We start from the raw sequence: 13,463 nt of genomic DNA, 5'->3' as shown, positions 1-13,463 counted from the left end.
GGTAGGGGGCGCTTCACCACCCATTGGGCGAGGCTCTGGGAGCATGAGGCTAGGCCTCTGGGTCCCTAACCCTCTCAACTACGCACGGCAGCGCAGGAAAAGAGCACAGCAGAGCATGGAGACTGCAGCCTGTTGCTGCGGGGGGAGCCCTGGGCGCCCGGGGTCCTGGGTTCTAACCCTGCTTCGGCCTCTATGTGTGGGACCCTGGCCAAGCCCCTTCCTCTCCCCAGGCCTCAGTTTCCCCTTCTGAGAATGTCGTGCTAGACCATCCTTGAGGTCCTTTCCACCCCGACATTTGGCGATTTTATCGAAGTCCCTTGGGTCGGACGCTGTGAGAAAAACAGCCATTCCTCCTTCCCATAGTCACGCTATCTTCCCGCAGCATCGCCCACGCCCCCCCTTGGTCCCTAAGGAAGCCTATCTGAGGGGAAGGCTCTCTGCTTTTCCCCAGCCCCCAGCCACTGGGTGGGGGGACTGGGACCCAGCACTGAGCACAGAACCAGGGCCTTTGAGGGCGAGAGGCGGGCTGGGCTCTGTCAAGAGCAGGAGAGGGTGCTTGGCTCAGGAGACCTGGGCTCTGGGGTAACTGCTTCTTGGGCTTCTGGAACGTGTCCCCGGGAAGCCGGAGCACGGCCACCACCGCCCTCCCGGGAGAGGAGCCAGCACTTTCGCCCTCTGCCTGTGAACAGCAGGGCCGCCTCACAGCTGCTGTCATTTCACGGCTACAGGGTAGGGCCTTGTGAACCCTCCCGAGAGGCTGTAACCGAGGTCGGTTTAGTCAGGCCGCTTTCTTTAACATCAGCAGCAGTGAGGCCTGGCCCAGCGGACCGCGTCCCCGTGGTGGCCGTCACACCCAGAGGCGTGGCCAGGACCCGCGCTGGCCCCCCACAGGCCTCCTTACTAACTCACCCATCCCCCCACCCCGAGGAAGGGCAAGAGCCACTTACCGGGGGGCCGCGGGGACCGATGATGGACATCCCGGCATCTCCTGGGGCTCCCTGTGGGGGAGAGAAAGAGGGAGGAGGGGGAGAGGGAGGGGGGCAGGGGTGGGAGGGGAAGAGTAGAAGGGGGCAGCTGGCAGGTGGGGAAGGCGGAGCGGGTGAGGGTGGGTCCCGAGAGCCAGAGGACAAAGCGGGGCAGAGGATACGGGGGAAGATGAGGGACCCAGAGGAGAGGAGATGAAAAGGGGATGGATGGAACATTCGAGAAGGATTGAGAAGGGCAGTGGGGAAGCAGGAGGAATGAAGAGAGAAGTGAGCCAGAGCACGTGGTGTGGGGACCAGGGAAAGAGGGCAATGGGGCCCAGGCCGGAAGTGGGAGAAGAGGATTCAGTGCAGTGATGGGCAAGAGGGGGCCCAGGGAGGGGGGAGGGGGGAGGGAGGGAGAGAGGAGGCCTCAGCTCAGCCATGGCTGCTCAGGCCCCAGAGGCATCCCCACAGGGCCCTGCTCAGGATGCTCCCAACCTGCCCCAGCCCCAGCCAAGTTTCACACCCCCTGAGGTCTTCTTCCCCAGCCCCAGGTGGCCACACGGCTTCACACCCTGGCCCAGGGCTGGAGCTGCTGTAAAGAGAGGGTGGGGAGAAGACACACACTTGCTGTTGGGCCCAGCAGCCCTGAGCCTGAAGGTGGGAGCTGCCTTGCCTCCTAGTCCTGGTGTGACTAGGTGTAGGTCTGGGTGTTTCCCTGGGGGACTCTCTCTGGAGCAGCACAAATAGAGTGTCTAAATCTGAGGGACCAGTGAAGGGCTAGGGAGGGGCTAGAACCAGCTACACAAAACAGCAGTTGCTGCTCTCCTTGCCTCTGGGAAGGGTGACTGCCTAAGGCTGAAATCCGTACGAAGAGGCCACATGCAGCCTCTGTGGGCAGGGGATACCCCCTCAGACCTCAGCCAGGGAAGCTGGGACCCTTAGTCCAGGAGTCCCAAGACTCCTGCCCGATGGTGTGGAAGCTGTTAGGAAACCAGGCTGTGAGAGGCTGCGAGGGCAGAGCAGGACGAGCTGGCATGCTCCGCTGGGGCCTGTGTGCCAGGAGGAGGGGATGGGGGCCTCTGGAAGCCCCCGCAAGAGTCCAGGAGGTGGAGGCAGAGGCTGGGGTGGCAGTGCGGAGGGGAAAGTGTGGACTCACCTTCTCGCCTGGTTGGCCCTTTCCTCCCTGTGGCGGCCACATGCAACATGGAGTGCAGGGAAAAGACAGGGAGGGAGAGAAAAAAGAAAGGATGAGAGAGAGGCACACACACAAGAATTCGTGTTAATGGCACAACGACCCAACACAGGAAGTCACCGTGAAATAAGAAACAAAACAAAACACGGATGCTGACACATGACAGGTCCTGAATCCAACGAGCACAGCACGTGGACGGCTGGTGTCTCAGCCTGAGGGCCGGCCCCAGCCAGATAACTAAGAAGGCAACAGTGGCAGGAGCCTTATGAGGCCCCCTTGCGAGGTAGGTGTGTGTGTGTGTGTGTGTGTGTATGTGTGTGTGTGTGTGTGTGTGTGTGTGTGTGTGTGTGTGTCTGTGTGTGTGTGTGTGTGTGTGTGTGTCTGTGTGTGTGTGTGTCTGTGTGTGTGTGTGTCTGTGTGTGTGTCTGTGTATAGGAGCCGTGGCCCCAGGGGTCGCCATGGGAGAGACTTTCCCAAGAACTCTGTGGTGAGGTGGAGTCTAGTTGTTTTGAAGGTCCAACCAAATACCAAGCACAAAACTGCCAATAGATGCGACAGGAGTCGTTAGGGGTGGCCAGGCAAGATGCGAGGAGGGACACGGGAAGACACATAGAAGGACACACACACCTGGGGGATGGAGGATGTGGCCGGGATGCAGAGGAAAGTGGGTCACGGCCAAGGACCCCTGCGCGCACAGTGACCAGTGGATAGATGGCCCCAATCCACCCTCATTCGTGGCAGCCCGTGGAGCCACCTCTGGTGGATCATGGGAACAACGCAGGCATTTCACACCCACTGGCCACCCCAGCTCTTATCAGGGGGTCCATGCCAGGGCTCCTACTGGGCAGCCAAATGGGTCCATTGTCACATTTAAAATAGCACCAGCAGCATGAAAGCACCAAAGTGGTTTGAAAATAGCTTTGTGTAGAAGGAAATGGGGAGACCTCCTGTGGCTCTCCTTCCTGCTCCACCGGAGGCTCAGGTGGACACTTCCCCGGAGGGGGACACATCCACAGGGCCCAAGAAGGAGGGCAGGAGGGGGCAGGCCTGGAGGGATTGCTCTGCACTTTGCAGGCTTCCCTGCAGGCCGGGTAGACTCCTGAAGCTGACCTGTCAGGAGCAAGGACTTTGGTGTCTTGGGTACAAGACCCAATTCTGCCCCAATCCTGGGCAAACTGAGTCTCAACATGCTCACTGATAAATGGGATCTCGGAGGGCTACGGAGAAGAATGTGCCTGGCCCAGGCCCACCCACAGCTAGCCTCCGAGAAAGGCGGCTGAATGCGTCTCGCTAATCTACACAGGGAAGGACCCAGTGACAGCCTGGGGGACTCAAGGTTTGGAGTTAGAGAACTGAAGCCTAGAGACAGGGTCAGGCAGGAATTGCACGGTGCTGTGATCTGGGACGTGGTTGGACAGTTGCACGCGGGGGTGGCCCAGGGCTCCCAGCCTCCATGTCTTCACAGACAGTTCTTGGGTAGCCCTGGGGAGCTCAAAGCTCTGTGACATGGAACACTTGTCCTGAACCTCTGAAATGTCCCAGGTCCTAGGCCTAGGACTGCGGCTTCTTCCTAAGGATCAGACCCTCCGTAGAGCTGTGATGCCAGTGGAGGGGGCCTGGGCAGGGTGAGTTCCATTATCAAGGTCAAGAGCACAGGTCTGGAGTCAGACTGCCTGGATTAAAGTCCCTGATCAGCCACTTCCTAGACCTGTGACCTTGGCACAGACACTTAACATCTGAGCCTCAGTTCTCTCATCTGAACAGTGGGGTAGAAACTGGGCCCACCTCATGCAGTTCTCGTGAGGGCTGAATCAGATGATGTGTGCAAAGCCCTTAGCACAGTGCCAAGCACACCGGCAGCACTTTCAAGTGTGAGCTATGATTTGGTGCCTTTTCTCTGGGCACTGGGTTCACACCAGGTCAGCAGACTCACACAGGATGCCATACCCAGGCCTAAGGCCAACCCGGCCCAGGAGGTGAGGTTACCAGGCAAAGCATGTGAGTGACATGGAAGGACGGCACGGGGCAAGTTGGGGCACCGGGAGCCAGGGTGGAAGTTGAGGCTGCCGGCTGGTGGGGAGTTCGAGGTCAGACGGGGAGAGCAGCTTGGGCCACGTCCTAGACTAGGCTGGGGGGTGGTGAGGCCAGCGTGTGGCCATCATTGCCTTAGGCTGCCACCAGGTGCTGCCCATTCCAGCCCCTCGGAGGCTAGAAGCCACCCGGAAAAACCCTGGTGCTGGGACCTTAAAGCCTAGCACCAACCTTCCCATTTCTGAGATACAAGCTCCCTATCAAATATGCCCTTTCATCATCTTATTGTTTTCAGCAGGAAACGATGAATGTTTTAACCCCCAGCCTCCTGCTGAGGATTTGGAGGCCCTGCCTGGAAGCAAGCCCTTTCTGCATCACTAGCCTCTGTCTAGGGAAGATGCCTACGGAGCTGGCTCCACTGCAGTTTCTGTAGAGCATTTTCTGTTTGCATTTCTTGCCATCTTTCGCTACTCTTGCCGGGGAATGGTTGCAGGAGCAGCTATAAATCTGGGGGTGAGCTGGCAGCCTCGGGAGGTTAGGGAGTGGAGTGGGTGGGAGTCCTCAGTAGTGACTGGCGATGAGCTTTATTCATGCCATCTTTGGATTTCTCCTTTGCCATGGCAGTTCTCTGGAGAGTAAAGCCATATAGCAAGATCGGAAGGATTGGAATAAAACTTTTCCCTCCTCCTTGAAGCAGACTTGGGTGGGGGAAGGGAGAGGTCCGACCCCTCCTTGGGGTGGGGTAGGCAACGCCTTGCCATGGTCTGCAGGACAGGCCGGCACGGGGAAGCAAGCAATGGCCACACAAGCAGGCACAGATGCTCCAACTCACCACACGTCCAGGCATCCCAATGGCACCTTTGTCCCCCTGATGGAGGCAGAAACATACAGATGTGACTGGAGCCAGGCCAGCACGTGAAGGACCCCATGGCTAGCTACACACCCAAGACCTGGTTTGCATGGGCACTTGGGATGATTCCCAGGCGTCACGTGGGTGAACTCGCCCCTTTCAGTCCCACAGACTGTCTGGCCGCATCCTCGTCAGGCGGAACTAGGCACGGGGCAGGGTGAATGAATGGCAGCTCCCGTGTGACAGATGGGCAAATCACTTCCCTTGGTCTATCTCTGCCAGAGCTGGGGAGCAGCGCCCACGTCCCCCAGCTCCTCCCCAGGCCCTGTGTCTGCGGAGGCCACCAACAGAGTCCTGCCCCTCCTCACTGCCACAGCCAGGCCCCACCCCATCCCGCGCCAATAGCGCGCCCTGTGGGTTCAGCTGCAACAGGAGTTTCAGCTGCTGAGAGGGAACTGCTCTGTTTTGCAGCCAGGGGTTACATCTTCTCACTCTGGAAATCTGCTTATTAAGTTTTGTTCCTCCCTCTTTTGGTAGAGAATATTTTTTTGCAATCATATATGTGCAGACCCATAAAATCTGGGGTGGGGCTTGGGGTTTGCCAGGGGCCTGGAAGGATGGAAAACAACAGGGGCTGAAAATCAGACGGTGTTTGTTCCGGCAGGAGAGAGCTGGGTTTGTGGGTTCCCCTGAAGGGTGGGCATTTCTGGGGTGATTCTGTGTCTGCTGATCTCACTTAGGCAAAACGTCCCGAGGGATGGTTAGCATGCCAAGATGTATGTGGACGCACCAGGGAATAGCAACCAGCTCTGAATTAGGCTACTGTTACACGTACACTGTCAAGACCGAAGGTGTCTTTAGTAAACCATTCAGACTTTGGAAAAGAGTGGCAGGGTTGCAGCGATACGTGGATATCTGTTTTATATATATATATATACACACGTGGATCTGTTTCTTGAACCTCCCTGAACATCCGGATCTCTCCCCCGGGACTGCTGGGAGGACGCCAAGAGACAATGGTTCTGGAACGCTAACTCCGGGTGCCTGGCACCTGGTGAGTGCTGTGTAAACTGCGTCTACAGGTAGTGAGCCCAGTACGGCCACAGGCAAGTGATTTTTATAAGCACGTGTGTACTTCACACTTTTGTATTTCACAAGAGATCAGCATCCGCAAATCTTTGTGTGGGTCACTCCCAGGTCCCTGTGCTCGGAAGCACGAGCAGGACTGTGACCCTCCCTGCTGAGGACGACAGGCCTGCTGGTCCCAACAGCCCACTCACTCTTGGGCTTCTGAATGATATTGCAGGATGTGTGTTTTGGTTTCTTTTCATTTCTTTTTTAAAACTAATGTTCTTTGCAGTCCTGGCCATAAAATGCTCGGGTTAGGGGCTGGCATGGAAGGGCCAGAGGCTGAAAACTCTGTGCGGCAGCCCCTGCTCTGAGAATTGCCCCCAAATGCTTTTTAAAGGTGGACATTGTCAGAAAAAAACAAAGTCTGCCCACATTCTCCAGTCAGCTGATTTTTCCCCTCCTTGGATTTCATGGGACGGAGTCCTCCGTCCTCCTTTGCTCCAGGGCTCGTACTTGCTGGGAGAGTTTTCATTTTCAAGGGCTAAACATTTGCCCACATGCGTTTCATTAAAAAAGTCACTGCTGGACATGAATTCTAGAAGCTGCTGGTTTAGTCAAGAGGTTACAGTATAATTCATGTCTAAAAGAGGAGTAACTGGGATAAGAGGGATGCACAGAAGGCTCTGGAATCCAGGGGGTGTGGCCTTCAGTGCAGGGAGAGAGGGCAGCCTGGTGCCAGCCCTGGCTCCGCCTCCACGCCCACCTCGGCCCTCTGGCTGGCTACAGCATCTCGCCTGAGCCACTACCCATCCAAGGGCCTGCGGTATCCGGTACTCAATGCCTCTATGCCCCAGGCTACACCCCACAGGGCAATGCCTTTGAAGACTTTAAAGATAGTCCTCAAATGTCGAGTACGGACCGCAGGAAACGGTAGTATGGGATGGTATGTGGTAACACGGGACCTCAAACAGGTCTACAACTGAAGCTTGGACAATCGGACAAGCGATTGTACCTATCTCTGTTTCCTCATCTGTAAAATGGGCATAATAATACCCATTTCATTGAGCTGGTGAGCAAATCAAATGTATAAGGAGGGATTAGCAGAGTGCCTGGCACCTATGAAGGTCTCAGCGAGACATGGCTACTAGTACTACTGATCCTTTCGTCCCAGAGTCCCCATGGTTACTTGACCCAGCCTCTCCAGCACTCAGAAATGGTAACTGGGGAGAAAACAAAGTTCTTGAGTCTACTCTTACCAGAGGACACAGGACAAAGCAGGGACAGTGGCCTTCGACTAAGCTGGTGCATCCCAGTAAGGAGGACACCCAGTAAGTCAGGGGACTGCCTCCCCATCCAGCCCCCCATTATAGGGCCACCAGCATGGAAGTCAGGTGTGGCCCTGGATGGGCCTGCATGAAGTCATTTGCCTGCCTGGGCCCCAGGAAAGGTGCCAAGGAGCTTCACCCCCAGCTGTAGGTTAGAGACGCTGGAGAGAGGCCTCCTACCCAGACACACCTGGAGGAAAGCAGCCACCCAACCTCTCCCGTCCTTGGATTGAGAAAGAGCCCGTGAGAGAGATGCAAAGGAAAAAAGAAATGAAAGCTACTTACCGGGAGGCCGGGTCTTCCAGCAGGACCCTGAAATAAAGGGGGAAAGAGTGAAGTTTAGGAAGGTCAGGGTATTGTTCCACAGAGCCCAGCCAGCTGTGTGACCTTGGAGTCACTTGTGCTCTATAAGCCTCTGTTATTTTATGAACAAAATGAAGAGAGGGCCATAATCACTAAGCTTCCTTTCAGTTCTAGCATGCATTCACTCACTCACTCATTCATTCATTCATTCATTCATTCATTCAGAAAAACAGTTAGCAGTGGTCTCCTCCGTGCCAGGCTCAGGGCAGGTGCAGGGAACAGAAAGACAAGAATGTCCCTTCATATCTCTGTCCCTCAAGGATCATCAGGGCTCTAGGGCTCACCGGCATGTCCCCTCTCTCTGAGTCTCTGTGCCTCAGTGTCCCCCACTCATGTGTGTTGGTCCTGGCCTGGGAAAGGGCCCAAGGGGCTGGAGCTTGGTCTTCCCTGTCCTACGACACAGGGGAAGCTAGATGCCAGCTCTGATGGAGCCGGTCTGCCTGGACGCTTCTGCTGGGCCTGCCCCATCTGAGCCGATGGACCATGGCCAGGGAGCAGGGCGTGGGAAGGGTGTGGGCCTCTCTAGGGGGCCTCTTGCCCTCTACTGGGATGGTGAACGGGGCAGTGGGACTTCCTTCCTTTAATGCCTCTAACTAGCTTCAGGCCACCCTCTCTACAATGGGTTGGCGCTGGCAGTGAAGCAGGAGACTCGACCCCACCCTGTGTGGCTCCAGAAGTCTGTCTTCACTGACCACAGCCATGTCTTTCTCAAGCTTTTTTTTTTTTTTTCCCGGTACGCGGGCCTCTCACTGTCGTGGCCTCCCCCGCTGCGGAGCACAGGCTCCGGACGCGCAGGCTCAGCGGCCACGGCTCACGGGCCCAGCCACTCCGCGGCATGTGGGATCTTCCCGGACCGGGGCACGAACCCGTGTCCCCTGCATCGGCAGGCGGACTCTCAACCACTGCGCCACCAGGGAAGCCCCTCAAACTCTTTTTTTATGACCCTAGGACTCCTGCCTAGCACAGTTCTGGGTATAGACTAAAGACTCCATACGATGGATCTGAAATCCCACTGAAAAGAGGAAAACATTCAAAAAAATGTCGATCATAATAGATATTCGCATAGTAATATGCACAGGAGGGGGCTCAGGAACAAAGCAGCTTCTGAGAAAGTCATGTGTTTTTCACTCTGGCCCCCAACTTCCAGATGGATCTGATACAAGAGGGCGGCGGAGAAACTGCTCTAGGAGCTGCCTGGTGAGGTGTCATGGGGCGCCGTGCGGAGCGGGAGGACCCCCTGCGGAGAGCTTCTGGAGCTGAGCCCCAGCCTGGCACGGCCGGGGCCTGGGGTCAGGAGAGATGCAGTCTTGGTGCGGGAGAAAGCAGCAGGCTTTAGGTAAGAGCAGTGCTCTGCAGTCAGCCTGCCTGGCCGTCACTGACTAGTCGGTGACTTGGGGCAAGTCGCTTGGCCTCCCTGTATCTCAGTTTCCTCATCTTGTAAATGGGAGAACAATCATATCTACCTCTCGGGACTGAATGAGATAATTTGTGTAGAGCACTCAGCACACGGGCCGGGGCCGGCATGGAGCGAGCGCTGAATGCTGCGATCATTAGGAAAGAAGAGGACTGGCCGGGAGGTGCGTGGAGCTGGCCCCTGGTCTCGCCCTCCAGAGGCTCTGCCATCAGGTGAGTTTCTCTCCTTCCAGATGTCCTGCTCTTCCCATAGACCCACAGCGGTGCCAGGAGGGGGTCTCAGGGTGCCCACCTGGAGACAAGTCCATCTGCCTCAGGGCTGCTGAGGCAACGCAGGCAGCACCAGGAGTAATGCCCCTGGCACCACCCCACCCGCCGGGTCCCTTGCTCCTGAGGACATCCCAGAGGTGGGGGCGGGGGTGGGTGATGCCCCCCAGAGGACCAAGCTCGGGGGATGCTGGTTAGCGGCCCCGTGGGCACGCAGCCCGTGCCCACCCTTTCACTCTGCTTTGCCCCCAGGCACTAAAACGCAAGCTCCCAAGGCAGGCAGGGCACTTTCTGTTTTGTTCACGGATGTGTCCCCAGTGCCTTAAGGAGCGCTGAGCTCTTAGTAGCTCCTTAATTCATGTTTGTGAGCGAATGAACCTGAGGGCGGCTACCACAAACCTGGGGACTCAGCCCCTTCTTTCCCAGCTCTGCAAAGACAGCTCGGGCACCCAATGTTCTCAAACCAGAGCTGTAGCACTGAGCCAGTCCCCCTTCCTGTCATTTCTAAATGCTATCAGGGAGTGGGCCAACAAGGGGCCACCACCTCCCTCCCGTCCCAGGAGGCAGACGGGCCTGTGGGGAGTTCCCAACCTCACACAGGGGGTCTAACCCCGATAGGGACAGAAGGGCAGTCTACCCACTGCTCCTGTGTACTGAACAACAACATCACCTGTACGCGGGAGGAACTTCTCTAGGGTCTCAGCACCAGGGAAAGCTATGCTTCACCCAACAGCCAGGGGTGCTCCCACCTTCCTGCCCCCTGGCTCTTGTAACAGCTCTGCTTCCCTCTTTGCTCTGACCACCAAGAAGCTCAAAGCTGCGTCTGCGGCTCATCTGCGCAGGATGTTGTGGTGTCATCAGCTCTGGATTCTCCTTGTTTTCTTGCCTCTGCTCTCCACACTCCCCTCCACTGTTTCCTTATCTAGTTTGTAAATAACCCCGAAATGTTTCTTGGAATAAGGTGGGGTAGAAATAAAATGAAATCGTAAATTAATTTATAAAAATACAAAGAATAATAATTTCTTCCTGAAAATTAAAGACTTGTCAGACTCTTTGGGGATCATCTAGGGAAGTCTTCTGTTTTTAGAATTTAAATGAGTTAATACATTCTAAATGGAAAAAATATATACGTACATACACACATATATGTGTATGCATAATATATATACATATACACATATATACATATACATACATATAATTATATATATTCCTTACAACACCTGGATGAGTCAAGTACTATTACTACTCCCATTTTATAGATGAGGAAACTGAGGCACGGAGAGGTAAAGTAATTTGTCCAAGGTCACACAGCTAGAAGTGGCAGAGCCAGGATTCGGACCCAGGTGGCTTCCCTCCAGAGTCCATGCTTGAAATCACTCAATTACACTGCTTCCATAAAAGCACATGAGCTCCTAAGACATAGTAAGTGTTAGCTAGTATTTCAGCAAGGATCATTTTCAACCAGGGCTGGCAGCTGGACATCAAACATTTCCTTATATTCCTTCGGAGAAAGAGACATGCATACTTCCCTTGGTCATCTGCTTCAGTCTCACAATTCCTGTAATTAAGAAATTCTCTTAAATCTAGTGCAGGGATGGCCAGCAACTGTCAGCTTGAGTGCAGACTCCAGTGGATTGGTAGTGACTGAGTAAAGCATTCTGTTAAGAAGCCTCTTAATTGATTAGCGATGTCTGCCATGGACAGGAGTGGTGGGGTAGTGGTGGGCCCCACCGCTCAGATGATTCCTGCTGCTGCTTAAATCTATCCTCCATGGTTGTGTTATCTAGGCACTGACCACAGTAACCAGTGTCACCCCAGAGATGCCCCTGAAAAACACTCAGAGGGTGGCAGACAGGCATTGTGACCAGCTGCCATCTCCCTCTCCCTGCCTCTGGCTGGCGGCATTCTTCCTTTGCGGGAAGCAGAGAGAACGGGCTAGGGGGTGATTTCCACCCCGGCCAGCTTCCCATTTCCTCCTCATCCTGCCTTGTGGTTTCAGCCAGAGTTGGGTGAAGACTCAGGCCTCTTCTGTGTCAGGCTGAGAATCCAGGGAAGCTACCTGGGCTCCTCTCCCTCAGTCCATGGGAGTGGTGGCTGGGCCGGCAGGGATTGTGAGGAGAGGCTCACATCCCGCCCCCGCCCCGGCCCCGATCTGCTCTGCACTGCAGAGCCCCCAGCAGTGACAGCACCCTCCCTGGCTGGGGAAAGTTGTGGGGTGAGGCCAGCAGAAGCTCTCAGGATGCTGCATTCCTGGTGAGGGCAGCCCTCAAGTCAGGCAGGGACCCAGAGCTGACTTGGGTTAGCCCCGCAGCCTGGCTGTGGGAAGGAGGTATATGTGGAAGGTCCCTGGAATGGGGGGAGGTGAGGACCCTTTTTGGCTCTGTCACAAAGAAGGGGAAAAGCAGCCCATTTCCAGCAGGTGGTCTGTCGAAGTTTCCTATGGCAGAGTTTATTTTGGAAGATTGATGACAGGAATTGAGATCTGACGTCCAAAGCATGGATGATAAATCATCCCTCCTCTTTTCAGGGAACGACAGGATTTTCCTCTCTCTCTGTAACTGAGCAGTGAGCGAGCTGGGCGGGATCGTCAGCCCAGGTTCAATGTGCCTTTCAGGACACAGATGGAATGGAACATCATGGTCTTGTTACAGCTTAGGCGGCTGTTCTTGTTGGTTCAGATCGAGAGAACAGCTATGGAAATGACTTCTCCGAGGAAGGGACGATGATAGGGCTGCTTTCATTATCCTTGAGAAAGATCTGATGTGGAGGGCTCGGCCCTTTCAACTCCGATACCCAGCTCCCCCGGCAACCTCTGGGCCTTTTGTTGGGATATCAAATGCTGTCCTCAGAAGACATGCCCCTGTTCTCTGGATCCATTACTTCGAGGAGACGGTCTCCTCGGGCTCTTCTCAGGTTCTCTGGAAATGGCTCAGCTCCCCCGCCCTGCCTCTGGCTTTAGGGTGATGCCAGGGGAAGGAGCCCGACAGGCTGCCTCTAGTTTGTGTTGTTTCCCAATCTAACCTGCTGACATCATTCTCTTACATAAAACCCCTGCCACTACCACCAACCACCACCTGCCCGAAGTGATCTGGCAAGATGGAGATGCCCACTCGGCGGTGCGGACACCGCATCCTCAGAAGCCGTCCACGCTTAGAGCCGCTCACCGACCTGTTTACTGCAAGGGCAGGGGACTTTCAAGGACCAGACCCGACCAGAGATGATCTCTTTCTTCTTTCTAATACCAGGTGCTTCTATGACTCCACTTGCCTCTTTGGGGGACAAAGGAGCAGGCTAACAATGGGGCAAACCAGCCTTTCAGATTGCAACTGGGACGTGTTCTGCCCGGGGCACAACTATGGTCTGGCCCTGGAGGCTGCAGAGGTGGGTGGAAAGCAAAATGACTGCTGTGTCAACCTTCTGGAGGGACCCTGCAGACTTCAGTGGAGGGTGTAGGGGCCTCAATCCCCCCACCCAGGGCCCGGTTACCAGCAGGGAGCAAGGTCTTTCAGATGCGTGAGACCAGGCTTCAAGGGAGTACTTACAGGAGGTCCTGAAAGAGAGAGAGAAAATGCCGGGGTCAGTGTCAGTGCCATAAGGGCTGCTTAGAAGCAGCGTCCAAGAATTCTTCAGCTGAGGGGTTTCCATCTGGTCTTCGAAGTTTGTATTTTCCTGGCCCACTGTCACCAATATAATCTCTTCCCCCTTTATTTCATCTCTGTATTTTTATCACTGGATGAGAAATCCAGAGGTCTGGGCCCCAGGTGCAGCCAGGCCGGGGCCCTAACTTCCTGAACTGTCCTTTCCACACCTCAGCTTCCGACCCCACAAAACGCGCTCCCTGGGACCCGTCCCAGCTTGGGCACACAGTGGCTTTGCCGAACACAGGGCGCTGGGCACCAAGGCTTTTTGCCAAGGGTCAGAGTGTTACAGAACCTGGAAGCTGTGATTATCAGCATGCCCGTTGTCTCTCCACGCTCACA

At 55.5% G+C, this 13,463-nt stretch overlaps 1 protein-coding gene across 1 annotated transcript in view; it reads right to left on the bottom strand.

The window, feature by feature from the left end:
* Positions 1–13,029, bottom strand: part of LOC101270486 (collagen alpha-1(XIII) chain) — an 84,324-nt gene extending 71,295 nt beyond the window's left edge. The window contains exons 1-5 of the mRNA XM_033407581.2: positions 13,026–13,029; positions 7,723–7,749; positions 5,024–5,059; positions 2,125–2,151; positions 948–998 (exon numbers count right to left, since the gene is read on the bottom strand). Of these exons, the coding sequence (XP_033263472.2) occupies positions 948–998; positions 2,125–2,151; positions 5,024–5,038 (93 nt within the window). The 5' untranslated portion in view covers positions 5,039–5,059; positions 7,723–7,749; positions 13,026–13,029. The remainder of the gene's footprint in view (positions 1–947; positions 999–2,124; positions 2,152–5,023; positions 5,060–7,722; positions 7,750–13,025) is intronic.
* Positions 13,030–13,463: the final 434 nt, after the last annotated feature.

This window comes from Orcinus orca, chromosome 14 (genome assembly GCF_937001465.1).
Source record: "Orcinus orca chromosome 14, mOrcOrc1.1, whole genome shotgun sequence".
NCBI classification, from domain to species: domain Eukaryota; kingdom Metazoa; phylum Chordata; class Mammalia; order Artiodactyla; family Delphinidae; genus Orcinus; species Orcinus orca.
The sequence above is the reverse complement of the archived record's forward strand: the minus strand, read 5'-3'. Positions and strand labels throughout refer to the sequence as shown.